At 45.6% G+C, this 18,703-nt stretch overlaps 2 protein-coding genes across 5 annotated transcripts; one reads left to right on the top strand and one right to left on the bottom strand.

Moving 5' to 3' along the window:
- The first annotated feature begins 4,803 nt into the window (after window positions 1-4,803).
- LOC121657460 (acrosin-like) lies at window positions 4,804-6,979 on the top strand. The gene is made up of 4 exons (XM_042013186.1): window positions 4,804-4,993; window positions 5,326-5,591; window positions 5,881-6,026; window positions 6,507-6,979. The coding sequence occupies exons 1-4, from the start codon at window positions 4,815-4,817 to the stop codon at window positions 6,858-6,860; spliced, it is 945 nt and encodes a 314-aa protein (XP_041869120.1). The 5' UTR covers window positions 4,804-4,814; the 3' UTR covers window positions 6,861-6,979.
- A 6,402-nt stretch (window positions 6,980-13,381) lies between these two features.
- On the bottom strand, window positions 13,382-18,677 carry HSF5 (heat shock transcription factor 5). 4 transcript variants are annotated; one of them, XM_042012764.1, is made up of 2 exons: window positions 18,067-18,677; window positions 13,382-14,357 (listed from the first exon to the last, which is right to left on the bottom strand). In XM_042012764.1, the coding sequence occupies exons 1-2, from the start codon at window positions 18,645-18,647 to the stop codon at window positions 14,135-14,137; spliced, it is 804 nt and encodes a 267-aa protein (XP_041868698.1). In that variant the 5' UTR covers window positions 18,648-18,677; the 3' UTR covers window positions 13,382-14,134. The 4 variants fall into 4 exon arrangements, with proteins under 4 accessions (XP_041868698.1, XP_041868701.1, XP_041868699.1 ...); XM_042012767.1 differs by having other exon boundaries at window positions 14,236-14,357; window positions 18,077-18,677; XM_042012765.1 differs by having other exon boundaries at window positions 14,265-17,786.
- Window positions 18,678-18,703: the final 26 nt, after the last annotated feature.

The raw sequence follows: 18,703 nt of genomic DNA, 5'->3' as shown, positions 1-18,703 counted from the left end.
ACATGGTTTAGTGGTGGACTTGGCAGTGCCAGGTTTATGATTGGACTTGATTTTAAAGGTCTTTTGCAATCTAAACAAATGGTGATTCTCTGATTCCCAATGTGTGCATATCTCTAGGCACCTGTTATTAACAGCAAAACCAGAAATGTTAAATACAGTAGTTAGCTTTTCCCAGCAACTCTGTTCACACTTGCAGAGGTAATTCCTGGCTCTTTATGCAACAGCCACAGTGCTCTGTTAAACAAGCAGAGTAGTGTAGCTGTAGGATTTGGGGAAGGGGGTGAGAGAGGGAGAGGGAAAAAACAAAAATTAGATCCCAGACATACAAACTTACCACAATAGTTGTCAAAAACACTCATCCACAGCTGCACTGCAGAGACTGCACAGGTTGATCCCATAAAAGTATTTTTGGTGCCTAGAAACACATAAAGTGTTTAGGGAAAAATGGTCTTTTGCTGGGGTCCAACCCAACCCAGGCATCATATTTGTAAATGGCACCTGTAAATGGTAGGTGAAGTGTGGTTAAACAATTCTTTCCCTTTCTTCTGTCTTCCAAGAGGCCAAATTGCAGCCTTCCTAATCTTACTTTACCTTTCCACAGGCACACTATATAGCACTGAGGTATATATAGAGATATAGAGGTGTCATGGTCCCCTAGAATGGACATACGGAGACATTTCACACCATGCCTCTGAAAGAATAGACACACCAAGCAGAAAATAGGGAGAAGGGCTGAGGCACTCTTAAACTACTTTTGTAATCTTGAGCTTTCCAGAATTGGGAGTGGACCTCATATAAATCAAAACAGGGATGAGGACACCTCTTTTACAGGTCTGTTATTTTTATTGATATTAAAAAAGAAAATAAAGCTCAACCTATACCAACAGAATGTGGAAAAAGAAAATTTTTATATTATCAATATGCAAATGTGCATTTGATCTATATTCCAACTACTACCAGTATGAAATCTGAAATGAAAATATACATGCTTGAAGTAATTTTCCTCCTGCACACAACCCTCTTATCAATTAATTGAAAAGTTTAATAGGTACCTTTGCTTCCAGATAACATAAGGGGGATGGAAAAGGGAAACAGCAAGGAAGCTCATCTCCTTGTCACAGAAGTGTCATCCAGATACAAAACCATGGTCAAGCCCTCTAACTTTTCAAGAAGCACTTAAAGAGGGTAACTTTGAATGTTTGTCCTCATTGTTACATCATCATGCAAATTCTAAACAATAACAACGTTTTAGTCTCAACCCTTCTGGCAATATTCCTTAATAGTGATAAATTCTGCATTACTAGTTATATGCTAATTGCATAAAGGGAAGATATCCAGATGGCTGTGTGCCTTAAAGATGTCTTAGAAGATAACCTTAAAGAAAGAACTCAAATGAGCACAACAGAGAGTATCAAGTGACACCAGTAACTGCAAGTGATCTTTTACCCCTTTCCATAGGTTTGCTATACTGTACTAGCACTGACAAGTCCACCACTATGCCATGTTCCCTAAGCACAATGGTTTTGTGCTTTGTAAATATGTCCAAGGATGGTTGCTTAATCCCTTCCCTGGGCAGCCTGTTTCAAAGCTTGACAAGCCTTTTGGTAAAGAAATTTTTCTAACCTAAACCTCGCCTGGACCAACCTGAGGGCTGGCTACTTTGGTCCTGCCACTTGTTACCCGGGTCAAGAGACCAATCCCCACTTCACTACAACCTCCTTTCAGGGAGTTGGATAGACCAGTAGGGTCTCCCCTGCTTCCTTTTCTCCAGGCTAACCAATATAGCCTGCACCTGCTCAGGACTAAACTGTGGATCACTGACCCCTCACACACATGGCACTGACAGTTATGGAGTCTGGGGTAGGAAACAGAGAGAGGAAGGTGTCTTGTTGATTTGAGGCACAGACCTTTCTGCAAATAACTTTAAAATTGAAAGATGAGTTCACAATGAGATGAGGCATACTCTTACGCTTGCCAGTTCAATTCAGTCAAGCAAGGAAAATAATGTATATTAAATAAAACACATTTTCATTTTTTATTAGGTACAGTTACTGGAGATTAATGAATACACAAACACTACTTTTTAACACAAAGCTCCTTTTTTGTCAGTTTTGAAACATCACAGTATACTTCCCAAATCATCTTTTCAAAATCTGTGATTTTAACATACTTTGATAACCAATTGATCATTTCCTTACTTCCCTTTGGTCTTTTATTGTAAATTGAAGTTATCACTTTTTTCCCCAATCTTTTTATCTTCTCTATTTATTGTTCTGGTTTTCTATTTGCTTTCATGTCTTCTTGTCTCTCCTGTCAAAACAGATGCACAGAACATTGTGTGACTATCATTTACAAGAGCAAAATACAGGCTCTTTCAGAAGCATTTAAAGAAGCAAACTTTCAACACTTCTAGGAGCAACAGAAAAAAATTTCATCCTTAAATGAGATTTTTTTAAACATTCCCCATGTTTCAAAATGTTCCATTCAAGTATTTTTCCTCAAAAACCTTCCCAAGCAGATGTTTGAGAACCATGTGGTGCTTCCACAAAGAACTCAATTATGGTAGCAAGCTTGGTGAGGGATTACAGAGGGTGGGTTTAGGGTGCTTTGCATCTGTGTGGTGCCTCAATAGAATTTGCATCTCAGACTGAAATCAAAATGGCCTAACGCTGAGTATGGAACTGCCTGGGTAAACTTTCTGGAATAGTGACAGCTGGGCCATCAGGAGGGCTTTGAAACAAAATCATCAAGTTGCACTTGTCTGAGCCACCTTCTTTGGAACAATCTCCTGGAGTAGGCTTCTACTCTCCGAAACCCAAGACCACTTGAGAAAATGTTACTGACTCCCTTCTTTAAAGTAAACGAGCAGAAAAACGATTCACCCAAGAAAGGACAGTGCTCATCAAGGTTCAAATTTATTTGTCCCTGATTTACTTTCACAAGCTGCCTTAACAGTAATGTCACTTACTGGTAAAAAATCAAAACAACAAACCTCATCTTGCCTTCTATTTGAGCTTACCTAACATCAGCCAGAGTCTGTGAAGTATTTCTTGCCATGCTGAAGTCTCCTTTTGTGCCAAGCCCCTGTTCCTGATCTTTTACCTTCTCCCTGAGAAGTTAATCAGACTGAGTCTCTCATCATTAGGCCGTTTTTACTACCTCTCTGTTGTTCTCATGGCTCTTCTCTGCAACCTTGCATTGGGTTTAAGTGGCAAAGTCTTATAAAGGGCGACAGGGTAGAACAGCAGGGGTGGCTTCTGTGAGAAGACACCAGAAGAGAGACGCTGCTCCTCCCCTCCAGGGACCTCGCTCTGCTCAGCAACTGCAGTGTATGTGGCTGGCTCCTACTTTTCTCCCATGACTGCCCTGCACTCCAGCAGGTGAACAAGGCTGTAGCAGCCAGACTGATGAAATGAGGCTGGTACGGGATTTACCAAAGCCACGGAGATTGGCATGTGGGGCTAAGAGCAGGAGCATCCTTCCCTGTCTACAGCTTCAAATTGCATGTCCTTGGCTACACATCCCAGGTGCCACAACCATCCTTGTCAGTGTGGGCTCAGAACAGCAAGAGAAGCCATAGACAGCAAGGACATGGAGCCTCCCAGAGGGTGTTACTGTGGCTGGCATGGCCAGCATGGACTGTGCTGCATCTGTGTTTCACTGTGCTTTGTGCAGGAAGGTTGACACTGCTTGGGAACGCTTGGTTTATTGGGCTTGCATTTTGTTGCTTACCCACCACAGCTGCAACTGGACTGGATCCTCAGCACCCAAACACATGCATACTGTTGAATGTTTTTTGGGAAGGATCTGGTGGCAAACTGATGCAGAGAGCATGGCGTCAGTGAACTTCCCAAAGAGGCTGTAATGCCACATGTGGTGTGCTCCTGTGAGCTTTTAGCAGGCAGTGCTGGAAGCCAGATGCTGCTACCTGCCACAAGGCCTGGACATCCTCATCCTGCCAGCAGAGCATTCAGTGGGGCCTATCAGGAATGTCCAGTCCCACCTTCTGCCTTCCTTCCTGCTTGGAACTTTATGGGTGGTAAGGCACTGGCACAGGCTGTCTAAAGAAGCTGTCCTATCCCTGGAAGTGTTCAAGGCCAGGTGGGATGGGGTTTCAAGCATCCTGCTCTAGAAGACAGTATTCAGGCAGGGGAGTTGGAACTAGATAATCTTTAAAGTCCCTTCTAACCCAAACCAGTTTATGATTCTGTGACTCTGTGTTGCCCCTCCATTGCCCACCCCCTAAGACCACTGTGCCTAAAACACTGAACCAGCTGCTCTGTGACATCAGCCCTGGGGCCAAAGGTACTGCAGGCATTAGTTAGCAGCTGTGCTGAATGAACCTTCACTCCTTGCAGCTGATACGTGCCACTGGCAGTGATGAATTTGCTGTGCCTCCTTGTCCTGCTGGCCATGTGCAGGCCCATGCTCAGCATATGGGACACCTGTGGGTAAGTGGCCTCAGGCTCTTGTAGAGAGTTTGGACAACACTTGGGAGGTTTTCCCTGTCCCTTCTGGCCACACTACAGTTTTATGAGCCCCATGCAGGAGCTCCAGTTCCTTGACGGCACCCGGGCTGCAGCACAACTTGTCTATGGGGCTCAAGCAGAAACAGGGGTGGACAGCCCCATGGGATTTCCTGGCTCTGCTGTCCATGCAAACAATGCCATGTGGGGAGGGAAGTTTGCTGACCTTCAACCTGAGCAGCAGCAAGCCACCAAGCAGGACAGCAATGACTCTCTGTTTACAGAGGGATCTGTGGTCTCTGGCCCATGTCTGCTTCCTACGGCCCCATGGTTTATGACTACGACCCCATGGCTCCAGACTACGGCGAATTGCACATCGTGGGTGGCACAGCTGTCCAGCCAGGGGCCTGGGCTGGGATTGTCAGCATCCAGGATCCCTGGGAACCAGGCACAGGGCATATCTGTGGAGGGTCCCTCATCAGCAGAGAGTGGGTCCTCACAGCCGCCCACTGCTTCACCAATGCCAGGTAAGGAGGAGCAGGGAACAGATATATCTCCACAACACCAGCAGGTACCCTGTTTGTAGCACCATGTGCTACTCCCATTCTGCTTCCCTGCAGTGCACCCCATGCCTGGGCACTGCAGACCCTAGCTGAGAATTCAGGAGAGCACTCTACACTCTTGCCAGCCACTGCTTCCTAGTAGCCTCTAGGTTGACATTCTCAGAGCCTAAGGCATGCTAGGGCAGTCACACACATTGCTTTCCTCTCTGACTTGCAAAGCAGAAGACAGGGAATTACTGGGCTTCTGCAGCACATGGCTCTGCTCCCTCTCACTTCTTTCTCCATGTGCCTCTCAGGAACATCAACATGTGGCGCGTGGTGACAGGGGCCACCCAGTTGACTCAGCTGGGCCCTGAGGTGCAAGTGCGCCAGATTAAGCAGCTACGGGTTCATGAACACTACACTCCTGGTGAGGAGAGGAACGACATTGCCCTGCTGAAATTGGACCAGCCAGTAGTGTGCAGCCGCTACGTACAGCTGGGCTGTGTACCCAAGGCCACACTGAATGTGTTGGAACTGAAAACCTGTTACATTGCTGGCTGGGGTTCCACCACTACAAGAGGTGAGTTCCCCAAAAGGACACATGCCCTGAGGGCAAACTTGGCACATCAGGGAGATGGGTTGGGCTTTCCAAAAGCAGAGGCCAAAGCCACAGTCAGGCTGCGGGAGGTCTCCCTCTGGAGAGATAGTCCTGCACCACTCCCCAAAGCCAGACAGAAGGGGGAAAGCAGGGCAACAGGGTGTTCCCCTAGGGAACCCCCAGGGAAGCCCTAGGGAAGGGCTTCACTCCCCAACAGGGGAAGGGAACGGGCAAAGAACTGCTGTATGCTCATTCCTTTCTGTGCTCACAGCTCAAAGACCAAATGACATCCTGCAGGAGGCCAAGGTCCACCTCATTGATGTCCGGCTCTGTAACAGCAGCCTCTGGTACGCAGGGGCCATCCACACTCAAAACTTGTGTGCTGGTTACCCAGAGGGTGGCATCAACCCCTGCCAGGTAGGAGTGTGAGACGAGCCACGCAGTCCCCAGCAGTGCGGGCAGCCTGAGCAGCACCACCCCAACACAGCCTGGCACCTGCTTTGCCTGGCCAGTCACCCTCCCAGCCACAGCTTCCCACTGCTGTTAGGGCTTCCCTTGCCTTCCCCATTTGCAGGTCCCTGCCCATTGCCCCCATTGTTCCAGGGGCCTGACACTATGCCCAGAAAGCACATCCAGTGCTCTTGGCAGTCCAGAACTCCAGATGCAACCCCGAACACCCATCCTCTGCACATCCAGGATCACTGCAGAGATGAGAGACAGCCCTACCACACAAGCCCCTGACCTGCTCCCAGCCAAAGTTCTGGAGGCTCCAGTACCTGAGCAGAGACTTTCTCTGCCAGGAATACAGCCCTGTCAGGGGCTGTGAGAGAAGGAGACAGCTCTAGTGCTGACAGAAGCTGCCCAACATTACCTTATTCCTCTCTTGCTCCACTGCAGGGTGATAGCGGTGGTCCTCTGGTGTGCAAAGATAATGGTGCTGCCTACTTCTGGCTCGTTGGCGTGACCAGCTGGGGAAAAGGCTGTGCAAGAGCAAACCAGCCTGGAGTGTACACCTCCACTCAGCACTTCTATGACTGGATCCTGATCCAGATAGACCTGCAGCCAGATAGAAGGGCATCGAGACATTTTACAACCGCCCCAACCCCCACTCAGAAGCCAAGGCCAATACCAACACCATTGGACAGGTTTAGGTCCTGCCCATTTTCACTCCAGAAGCTGGTGGAATTTTTTACGCAGGTGCAGGAACTCCTTCAGGTCCTAAGAAGAAAACTGGCTAGAGAAGCAGGATGAACAGGATCCAGTGCAGGCTGCAGTGGACCATGACCATTTTCTTCTGGGGCAATGCCTGCTGATCCAAAGGCAGCCTCAGTGCCTAAGGCCTGCTCTATCCTGCTCATGCTTTTCCTCTGCATGCACAAAAATCCTGAAGCTGATTTAGTAGTGACAATAAAGTTGCCTGATTTCACTGTTAATGGTGTTTTCAGTCCCATTCAGTCAATGCAAAGCAAGGACTTCCACACCTGGTACTTGCAAAATTAGGCTGAGAGCAGACATCAGGCAAAATAAAAAAGAGTCAGTCCAAAGGACTGAAACTGGAGGGCAAGGATGCAGTAGAAGAAGGAAACACAGGTCACAAAGAAATGAGGGACTTACAGATCATGGAAACTGCAGCTGGAAGTGCAAAGTGTCTTAGGCTGCCTACTAGTGGGATCAGTCTGTGTGTTTGTGTGTGTGTGCAGTGCACTGGGGAAAAACTGGACTCTTTCATGACCCAGGAGATATGGTTTGTAGAAAGACCCAAGCTTTGCACCAAGGGCTGGGTAAGGAACTTTACATTCAGCCACAGACAGTGCATGGATAAATTTCAATTAATTTCTATACTGTTATTTGAGGAACATGCTACTCTTATGAATATAGGAGTGAAGGTGTGTCCATATTTCACTAGAAAACATCCAATCCAGATCACCTAGAATGGCAGAAAAGGACTGTGTTCATGTTCATGAAGGTGGGGGTTATGGATACTTGGGTCCTAGTAAAGGCATTGTTCTGTCTATGTCAACCTGGTTCGCTGTTCATGGTAACTGTGTAAGTCTCTGTGTCTGTGTTGGTGTATCTGCCTCTTCAGAATGCACACAGGCACACACACACAATTTTGTCCTGTAGGGAGGAGAGCTATACCTAACGAATAGTTTAGCGCTATCAGCTACCACAGACAGTACTCACCTTTGATGTTACTTCCAAACATAAACTGTCATACTGGCCAGGTAAAGTTTATTCATCTCAAGAAGTCTCATTTTATATAAGCCAAGTTGAGAGTTCCTTGTTATTGTTATGAAATGCAGAATGACTTACAAATTGCCATTATTATGGTAATGATATCATAACTAGTGGTTCTTAAGTAAAATACTAACTCTGAGTAATAGAAGAACTGTAGGGCTGAATAGCACTGAATTTTCATTGCTATTTGTTATCTATGCACTGAGAAAGAAAATTCCTTTAGGAAAATTACAACTAAGATGTTTTCAAGAGCTTGCATTTCATAGCAGCTCTCACCTTCCTCTCAGTCTCATAAATACATGCAGTGTGAGTTGTGAAAAAACATGATGACAATCATTTTTCCTAAAGCAGGCTGATATTGTTGCTCCTACATTTTTATTGCAGTATAAGGATGGAAAATTTCAAGCAGGAAAAAAAAAAATCTATTCAGAGAAGCCATGAGCCACCATTATACAGCAGTATCACTGAGATGCCTCTATAATGCAAAATCCATAGCAGTAAGAGTCATGCCATACTACACTTTCCTAAAGGAGCTGTTTTTGTGATATAAACACTCCTGCACATCTTTTTGATAATATTGCCACAGGAGATAATGGCCAACACTTCATACCTTTTTCTTTTTTGAAATGATACTAAACAGTAAGTTATAGCCTAAAACTACTAAGAAATCATTCACTTGCCTGAAACGATTGTTCCTTGTAGCTTGATGATTATCCTTTGTTCCCTACGGTATATTTTTTATATTATATATTTATATTATATTATGGCATTTCTGTTGGACACAAGGAACAATATGTTTCTGTTGGACACAAGGAACAATTACATGCTTCACTGCTGTAATATGAACCCCGGGGCACTGTGCTAGTAATGATATTTTCTTTATGCACTGTTCTTTCATAGCTTTTTCAAAAATAATTCTTTCCCCAATTTCTTTAGGGAATCTTCCAAGCATGGTCTCTACCAAATGCTGTTAATTTAAACCTGAATCATTAGAAAGCTTAAAGAGGGAGAGCATGAGTGCAGTAAGATTTATTATTTTTTCTCTCATATGATAGTTGCCTGTGCTCTTGGACAAGTCTCTGAACTGCCTTTCGGGGATATTGTTACATGTGCCTAGCAGCAGAATAAAACACAGCACCAGCTGCTGGAAAGAAAATCCCAGCCAAAACCAGGACAAATGCAATACATGAATTAGCTGTTCTTGCAACAGTGAACAATGAGAATTCAGAACTCAAACATAAAATATGATGACTTTTAGGTGCAAAATTACCACGTTTTAAAGACAAAAACCTGCAAAGAAACAAAACATGCTGTCCTTCAGTACCTTGCACTGATAACAAACATGCTCAAAACCCAAGTAGTTTGAACCAGACTATTTTGTGTCATGATATATTTGCCATCTGAGATTCCTATACACTTTTGCTGGATAATCAGTATCAAAAGAGGCCTCTAAGTTTACAGTGCTTTTGGTACAGGCACATAGCAAATGGCAGGGCTGAAGAGTAATGTGCTCTGTTGACATGTGAATGGTGGTACAGAGCCAGAAAAATAGTTAAGAATAAAGACATAGGGTAAGGAGATAAGAAATTCATAGTAAAACCAAGAATGAGATGCTTTTTTAGGAAAAGTGTCTTATTTCTGAGATGACAAGCTCTCACTTAGCACACAACAAGACAATATTGTGAAAAACATCCCTGGATCAAATGTTCTTTGTATTGAAAGAGTGTATTTAGCACTTGTGCACTGGCACCCATTTTCCTTTCTGAAATATCCTGCTGTTCATGTTAGCTTCTTTTTCCAAAACTATGTTGACCTTGTTTCCTTAGTGTTGGATCCTTACCAATAGCAGGATCCTATGGGATATTCTATTGTCCAGTCATTTGAATGTCTTTGCACAGCAGTTGCAGGTATGGTCCCTGATGACTCTGTTTTCTATTCCCATCTTCACAGAATCACAAAATCAACTAGGTTGGAAAAGACCTGTGAGATCATCGAGTCCAACCTATGACCAAACACCACCTTGTCAACCACACCACGGCACTGAGTGCCACATCCAGTCTTTCCTTAAACACCTCCAGGGACAGTGACTCTCCCACATCCCTGGGCAGCCCATTCCAGTGCCCAATCACCCCTTCTGTGAAGAAATACCTCCTAATGTCCAATCTGAACCTCCCCTGGTGCAGCTTGAGACTGCGTCCTCTTGTCCTGTCACTGGTTGCCTGGAAAAAGAGCCCAACCCCCATCTGGATACACCCTCCTTTTGGGGAGCTGTAGAGAGTGATAAGGTCACACCTGAGCCTCCTCTTCTCCAGGCTGAACAACCTCAACTCCCTCAGCTGCTCCTCACAGGACTGGTGCTCCAGACCCTTAACCAGCCTTGCTGCCCTTCTCTGGACACGCTCCAGCAGCTCAATGTCCTTCCTAAACTGAGGGGCCCAGAATGTGGCCTCACCAGTGCTGAGTACAGGAGGACAATCCCTGCCCTGGTCCTGCTGGCCACACTGTTGCTGGTACAGGCCAGGATGCCATTGGCCTTCTTGGCCACCTGGGCACACCCTGGCTCATGTTCAGCTGCTGGCACCAGCACCCCCAGGTCCTTTTCTGCCTGGCCACTGTCCAGCCACTCTGTCCCCAGCCTGGAGCACTGCCTGGGGTTGTTGTGGCCAAAGTGCAGGCATTTGGTCTTGTTAAACCTCATACTGCTGGATTCAGCCCATGGATCCAGCCTGTCCAGGTCCTTCTGCAGAGCCCTCCTACCCTCCAGCAGATCAGCACTCCCCTCCACACCTTGGTGTCATCTGCAAATCTGCCAGTGATGGGCCTTAACAATTCAGCAGCTATGATATTGCAGCCTTGCTTATTACAGAGATGTGTTATCTTGTAATATTATCAAGAGGGGAATGTCTTTAAACTAAAAGAGGATAGGTCTAGATTAGATTTGAGGAAGAAATTCTTTACTGTGAGGGTGGTGAGGCACTGGAACAGGATGCCCAGAGAAGCTGTGGATGGCCCATCCCTGGAAGCATTCAAGGCTTGGATGAGCCTTTGAGCAATTTGGTCTAGTGGAAGTGGGGGTGGACTAGATGGGTCCCTTCCAATCCAAACCATTTTATGATTCTATGAATGTGGTTAAAACTTCCAACATTTCACATTTCCTCCTATTTAAATAGTAATAAAAATTTAAAAGTTAAATAAAAAAAATCTTTGTACATTTCTAGCACAAGGGAATGACATTAGGGAAGCAGAATAGGTACTTGTAATCTCACAATTCAAATAATTTAATCTTTCCTACTCTAACTAATCCTGTTTCCATGATGGGAATCCTTCCACGTGGCATCAAGACAGAGGAGGATATGGGCACTGGGGTTTTGGAGGTGCAGGGAAAGAAGCAGGTAGGGAGTCAGGTGCTGCAGAGTGATTTCAGCCAATGATAGATTCTCTTTAATCTCTTTTTTTGCGGGGACATAAACCAAAGTGAAGGCAGATGCCAGCACTAAAAAACTGGCTACCATTACCCAGGGAATGGGTCTCTGAACAAGCTGCCCCCAAAGTGTCTTGGAATGTCATTCACTCAGCAGGGAGCTGAGGAAGTTGCAAGGAGGACAGGCACACCAAGGATGACTGAAGCAGTTGGCACTGGGAGGGCACTTGCCGGGGAGAGAAGTGGGAACCCTCATGCTAAGGACCTGCACCCCTTTCAGGGACAGGATGACCACATCTATTGAGGGGACAGGGTTGGCAGGAGTGCTGAGGTCCCATGGCCCTAGGGGTCCTGCCAAGCCCTGTTCCCCCAGAATGGGGGGTTGTCACAGCCCTGGAGCTCCTGCAAAGCTCAGGAGCCCCCTCTCTCCCAAAGACAGGAGATGGTTGCGGGGATCCCAGAGAGGTGTCACAGACCTGAGGGTCCTGATGAGCCCAGCCATCCCCCTTGAAAGAGATGTCATTACCCTACCCTGGTTGTCCCATGGAGAGAGGGTCTCACCACACCAGAGGTCTCAGGCAATGGGGGTGTGTCCAGGAGGTCCCACCAAACCCAGCATCTCCAGAAAGAGGGTTCCCATGGAGTGGGGTGTCTGGGGCCATGCTGCTGCCATTCCACCACACAAGGGTACCAGTTAGCGGGCCAACACTTGTCCCTGCCCCAGCCACCATCCCCTGAAGGTGTCTCCAGGTCTGCTGGGAAGTCATCGCTCCAGCCTTCTCCCAGGCCAACTGGTCTCCCTTTTCCCAAGCCTCCACACCCTTCCAGCCCAGCCTGGTGCCTGCCTTATAGCCCCAGATCAGGGAGCACCCACCCTCAGCAGCCAGCATTGTGTTGTAGTACAGGTGAGGATCCAGGCTTGTTCTCTCTCCTGAAGGAGTTATACTGACAATGCAAAAAACCAATCATAATAAACAAGACAAAACCAAGATGCATTCCCACACTGAGGAAACACTTCCCACCCTCCAAGATTCAGGCTAGGGTGAAGTCCCTCCTGTCCCCTGAGGTCAGCCATAGGGGGAGGCAGAAGGGTTCCCCACAAAACTTCAGAAGTCCTGGAGGTGGCTGTAAAAATCCGACCTGCTGAACTTGCCTACACAGGTACAGCTCTTGAGGTGGAACTTGCAGAGCTCCTTCTTGAAGTTCATGTGGACCATGGGGCCATAGTCCTGGGTTCTGCAGCGTCTAGACACCCCTGGCCCTGTCAGCATCTGCAGGACAGCCCTCTGCCCCCACCCATCTGGGGCACCCATGATGTCTTACTCTGTCTTCTGTCTTTTGATTAAAAGGTAACAGCTCTCAGTATATGTATTTGCCTTTCTGTCTGTTCATTCAGAGCCTTTGTGACCTTGGCTCTGGGTTAGGACTCCACTAGTGTTACTTTGCAACTAACAGCTTCAGCAGTCAATGGAGTAAATTTACACTGTAGTTTGCATTATAGGACTTAATTTTCAGTTGCTTTAAAAATATTGAACGTTTTGTTCTGGAAAGTTCTTTTTTGTGTGTTTTCAGACTGGGGATTCCCAATGCTCTCTGTTCTTATTGTCAGAAATGTCTGTAAACCCCACAGATAAGATGTCCCTTCACATTCAAATTCTGCTTCACTATGGTACGGCAATGGCTGCCCTCCAATCTCTATCCAGTTCTGGCAATGGTGACCATGAGCAATTTTCCTTACTGTGGTTTTTTAAAGCTAAGCAGTGAGATGGGGGTTTAATTCCAGTGTTTTTCTTGGATGCAAACTTTCAATGCATAAATTCCAACATGCCTTCAAAGTCTCAGAAGCTGACTTTGCAATTTGTAGTGACATTTAGTGTAGCGTCTGAACGTAATCAAATGTTTACAGTAAAATAGACAGAATGTCCAATGGAGCTCATGTTATGGCTTGCCTCATATGTCGCCCTTAAACTTTACTTGCTGTACTGTCTTATCCCCTTACAGAGCCATTAAGTGTGGTTAAAAACCATTTTCTGTTCCTACTCTGTTAGTTGTAAGTGAATATTTATCCATTATTTTTCTGATCGTAATGCTGATAAATAAACAGACTAAGAGATTTACAAATAAGGACAACAGAACTAAATTACAGTAAGGTATCACAGGTGCAATTACAGAAAATTCACACAACTGAAGAAAAAGCACTGATAGAAGTAAGATCTAAGCAGTCCAATGGCTGATACTAATAAATAAAGAAGAAAAAGCCATTATTTCAACAGAATTATTTGAAATACTGATCCAAATGTTAAACACTGTTGATTTAAAGCTAATGAACCAGTTTGGAATTCCAAATGTGTTCTTCAGAAACAAAACTGCTGTTGTGATTTTTACGTTTCAGGAAAAAAAAGACAGTGCAGTTATGCTTTGTTTATTTTCAAGTGGGACAATGAAATCTTGGGAAAAGTCTATACTTCTTTTGTCAGCAGTAATAACATAACATAGTTATATTCCTTCCACTAGCTGGATTCCATGGCACTTTTATTAATGTCATGCACACATGGCAGTGAAAACACTAAGCAGTCCAACAGTTTAAAGAGTTGTATTTAATAAATGATTTATAAATGGTTTACAGGTTGAAGGTGAGAATTAACCTTTTTGAGCCTTGTAGCATTTTGGCCACTGACCTTAAGTAGAGCCAAAATGTCACTGAGACCATTCAAACACCGTTCTCTGCTGTAAGTCTGCCCGTGATGAATGGACCTGCAGCAGACAGGCCAGCAACAGACTGTTCAGTAAGTAGGATATATACCACCTCTTCTCTGGCACTTAAGGATGTTTCTTCGTGTTGCTCTCATCCCTGCTGGCAATTTGCCTAAACTAAGAAACCTTGCCTGTTACAGACATCCAGCAGTGAGTTTTGCTTCTGCTCCTTCACAGTGTGGTATGCAGGTATGTCCCTGCTTCTTCCTTTGCAAGCCTGACAAGCTCCTCCTGGCCTCCCTTGTCTTTCTGTCTTGTTGCTCATCCAACTTACAACGTCTCTCTTTTCCAGGGGGAACACATGACCACACATCAGCTTGGCCACTGGAAATGTCCTGCACAGAGATTACCAGAGTCAAGTCCTTTATCTACATGCATTTGCTACCTACATTTTGATTCTAGCTCCTGGGAGGTAGGAAACCTGAATCAAGGTATATTGTACACTAGCTAGTTTTGGGGTTATAAATGTCTCAATTCAAATACAGAATACAGATTAAATGACATTTCCAGGGCAACACTGTGACTGCTCCATCAAAAAAAAAAATTACCTGAATGTTTTATGTTCTTAGGTTTTTGGGTTCTCTAAACTTGGAAAGCTTGGCAACAGTTTTCTGGCCATATTGATTGTTTTTTAAAATCTCTCATTAGTCTTTTCCTTTTTCTAAAACTAGATTTTCAGCTCTTTGTAAAGAAATCAATGGAGCTGCAACAGTTAATACCACCAAAGAACAATCCCTTTCTTTTGAAATACAGAATAATGTCTCACAGGTTTTCTTCCTTCCCTGTGCATTTTAGCAGAAGTCTCTTGAGATGGTACAGTATGCTTTTGCAGGACTTCAGTGTGCTGGAATAATGCTGTTAGGGACGGAGAAAGCATTCTATTCATTCTCCTATACATCCATGTCCATCCATCCATCCATCCATCCATCCATCCATCCTTGGGTCATTCACCCATTAGCCTACTTTTAGGTCCCCAGTTACAAGTTTGACAGTACACTATTACTCCTTTAAGAAGCTGAAAGATAAGTAATTTAAATCAGCCAGCAAAACTTGCATTTGGCACTGAATGAGCTGTTGTGCTTCTGCTTCTCAGTATCTTCATAGATCAGTGACAAACACAACTTGTCTGCCACACAGATGTCATGCCTGTGACTTAGCAGCACTATAAACACATCGCAGTATGCAGTGAGAGGTACTGTGTGGGGTCTCATTAGGCCAAACAAGAGGCAGGGACATTGCATCATCCCTAAGCAACCTGATTCCCAGCGGGTCACAGATCAAAGTGAACTCTGCTCGCTCTGCTGTGTTACAGGGACTTGTGTGAATGAAGGACAGGAATGTCACAGCATTGACAGTGACATCAGCTTCAGGAGGAGAGGCACAACATGCTCGGGAGGCAGTGAGACAGAACAGAACTTCTGCTGGGTGGCAGCAGTCCTAGACACAGTGTAGGGCCACCAGTGTTTCTTTGAATTTATTTCCAATTCAGATAAGCATTTATTCTTGTATGTGTCTGATTTGCCTCAATTTTCAGAAGATGCTTTCCTTTCCAGGCTTTTGGTGTTTCTGGAGTCTGGCTGTGGTCTTTTCCCCTTTTCTACCACTGGCTGTACTCACTCTGTTGTGGCTGTTGTCACATCCTGATATTTCTGCACCCTGAGCAGCCAGCAAAGATGTTTGCTGTGGCTCTAAGTGGTCCCCTGCACAGTGGGTTTCCAAGGTTCGTTGACAATATTACACTTAAAATCTTCTGGTAGACTGGTGGTTTTTTTTAAACACACTTCAACTGTACTTGCCAGTTGCTGTTCCCACTTGCAGCACAAAGTAAGATGATACGTATTTGGTGGGACGACAGTATGCAGCATTTGTCATTTTGCATTTTTTCTTTAGACATCTCTCTTCTGTGTGCTTTCTAAAAGATTGAGAAATCCTCCCATTCCATCCCTTCCTTCTCTACCTTAGAAAATATGTTTGCATTGAGTACAATTAAGGTCTGAATGACTCCCCCAAAAGAGGAATGTGTCTTTTAAGAATGTAGTTAAAATGCCTCACCATGTCAGAGGCACGTTAACTGTGGTTCATGACAATTTCATTCATCTTCCTCATGCAGGGATTTGCCATGACCACTCCAGGTAAAATGCAGACAGTGTTGGCCAGAAGTTTTTCGTTTATGTCCACTATGAGGACATCAGGGGGAAAAAACCCAAAAGACGTCAGTGACTTGCAACTGATGAACTCTGTGTTGTAACAATTAGACTTCTGAATCTTTATTTAAAGAACCTCCCATGTGTGATTTTTCGCTCTGATTCAGGGGAGCTGAGCCCAAAAAGCAGCGTTATGATCATCTAATCTGAACCCCAGAATCGTAAAAGCCATAGAGTTCTTCTCTAATAGTATCTGCCCTGAACACATTAAGTTTACATAAATTGCTCCAGCTTTTCTTTCCATGTATGGCACAGCAACTGCGAGAGCTGGAGGACCCATGGTATCCTTAGGCAGCACCAGAACTTAGTGATTTGCAATAGTAAACTCATGGAAGGACACCTCATGGCCGTGAATTAGGTGCCTGTTTGGATACTGTACTCAAGCCTCAAAAAAAAGGTTTTTTGCAGGTTTTAGTGTCTTACTTCACTTAGTTTCAGTTGCTCCTCACCATTATGAAATGGTCTTAAGAGGAGAGAAATGACAACACAGACTGAAGATTTTGGGTAGGAAGTGTCTGTAGGAGCAGAGAGCAATGAGGCAGTGCTGGCCACAGCCAGTCTGTACATATTGCAGAGAAACAGCTTCCTTCATGATGTGAATCAGACACAGCCTTTTTGCACAAGCTTTACAGAAACTCTAGGCTCTCTGAGCTCATTCCCATTTCAAAATCAGGAAAATCTGGATTATCTCATCTGTTTCCCCTTGTTGTGCCAGTGCAAGGCACCAGTGTCACATTGGTCTCTGCTGGGCTGCACGATCAGCATCCTGCCCATCCTCAGGGTGCTGGACCAGGTAATTGTGTTACTGTCTGCAATGGCCTGGGCTGGGGAACTTTTCTTTGGATGAAAGGTGAAAAAGGTCTTTCAGATATCAAAGGCAGGCCTCATGTTGCCAAAGCAATATGGTCAAGAGCTATGTAATGTGAGTGATGTGAATTAAGATCAGAATCTAATTTCAAACAAAATAAACGAAGAAGAGAGACAGAGCCTGACAAGACATTATTTGTAGGAAAAGGCAAGGTTTTGAAGTTTACAAAATATCCATGGATATATTTTCAGTTCATGTAAATGAGTATTACTTAACAATTTATATTTTAGAAAACTGAAATGTGTTGAATAATAGCTCTTAGCATATTGCATTGAGCAACATTTTGAGATAATAACTGACTTTTCTAGGAACTTTTTTCCTGAATTTGTTTTGAGTATGTTGAAAATTGGTGTCTTCCTAAAGTAGATCTCAAAATCTTCCTTTCTCCATTCAATTCTTCTCTATGTTGTATATAGTTTCCCACAGCTGAAAATACAAGATGCAAAAAGCAGAACTGTTGCTTTCTTTTGATTGGCCTCGTCTTTTCATTTTCAAAGCAAACTGAACTTGTGTTTTGGGTAACTTTTTTTTTTAGTTATGAAGATTTTAAACATACCGAAGAATGCATGTTGGCACCTTTTATCTAAGGACAATTTGGCATATGTATTAGTTTTAGGTCCTTGCTGGCAGCCTATAGGCACACTGAAACACATGCGAACCACGTAATTCATTGTAGATAATACAAACAGGACCTGTGAACAATATAGTTAGAGGTATATAAATAATCTGATACACATATTGATATTAGCGTAGTTATATATTGGCAGCAGAGTCGTAGCAATCTGTAATTGCATTCCTTGTGTTTACTGGAAGCAGATCTACCTTCCTGAAGAACAATCTTTTTCTTACACCGTGCCAACAGAGCAGCCACCAGCAAGAGCAGGTGACGCTGCTGCCCCAGGGCTGTGCCGATTTCTAAGTCCATGCCACCCCCAGGCCGACCGTGGCCCCCCATCACCCGCCCTGTCTCACCGATCCTTACGGCTTCGCCGAGGGACGTGGGCGGCAGCAGCAAGTCCCCGTCCAGTAATGTGCTGGAAGTCGTCGGGCAGGCGGCTGGTCACCTCCAAGCCAGCGTCCAGCTTCTCCTTGTTGGCCTTGGTCAGTCTTTTGATCTTTACCAGGAGGTCGGGGCGGTGGTAGCAAAAGTCCGGGTTCCAGAAGTGGTGCAGGGGCCCATGAGCGTAGCTGGTATCGCCCCCCGCCGTGGGCCGGGACCCCGCCGCGCTGCTGGCCGGACTCGCTGTCAGCTTGTGGAACCCGTACAGGTTGAACTGGCGGACGATGCTGCCGAAGTTCTTGGTTTTGAAGAGCTCCTCCTCCCCGGCGGAGACGAGCCCCACGCCCAGCACCTCCTGCTCGAAGAGCCCCTGGTCGATCAGCAGCCCTTCGCCGCGGGCGTCCCAGCGCACCGAGTGGACGCACGGGCTGTTGACCAGCAGCCACAGCTTCATGGGGAAGGTGCAGGGCCGGGGGATGCCAAGGCGGGAGCGGGGCCCGAGGGCGGCAGAGGAGGGGCGGAAACCAGCGGGCAGCGGCGGCGGCCTCGCCATGGCGCCGGGCGGCAACTGTGGCGGCACGCGGCGGCGCGCGCCCAACGCCCCTGCGC

The sequence above is a fragment of the Corvus kubaryi genome, unplaced genomic scaffold (genome assembly GCF_017639235.1).
Source record: "Corvus kubaryi isolate FWS band 111438036 unplaced genomic scaffold, C.kubaryi_AGA036_p1.0 split1-37296, whole genome shotgun sequence".
Classification (NCBI taxonomy): domain Eukaryota; kingdom Metazoa; phylum Chordata; class Aves; order Passeriformes; family Corvidae; genus Corvus; species Corvus kubaryi.
Note: the sequence above shows the minus strand (reverse complement) of the source record. Positions and strands in the feature narration are given on the sequence as shown.

Coding starts and splice junctions, on each gene's coding strand:
- LOC121657460 (XM_042013186.1), top strand. CDS start 4,815: ATGGCTCCAGACTACGGCGAATTGCACATCGTGGGTGGCACAGCTGTC. Junction 4,994..5,325: donor CACTGCTTCACCAATGCCAG/GTAAGGAGGAGC, acceptor TGTGCCTCTCAG/GAACATCAACATGTGGCGCG. Junction 6,027..6,506: donor GTGGCATCAACCCCTGCCAG/GTAGGAGTGTGA, acceptor GCTCCACTGCAG/GGTGATAGCGGTGGTCCTCT.
- HSF5 (XM_042012764.1), bottom strand. CDS start 18,647: ATGGCGAGGCCGCCGCCGCTGCCCGCTGGTTTCCGCCCCTCCTCTGCC. Junction 14,358..18,066: donor CGGCGAAGCCGTAAGGATCG/GTGAGACAGGGC, acceptor ATCTCTGTGCAG/GACATTTCCAGTGGCCAAGC.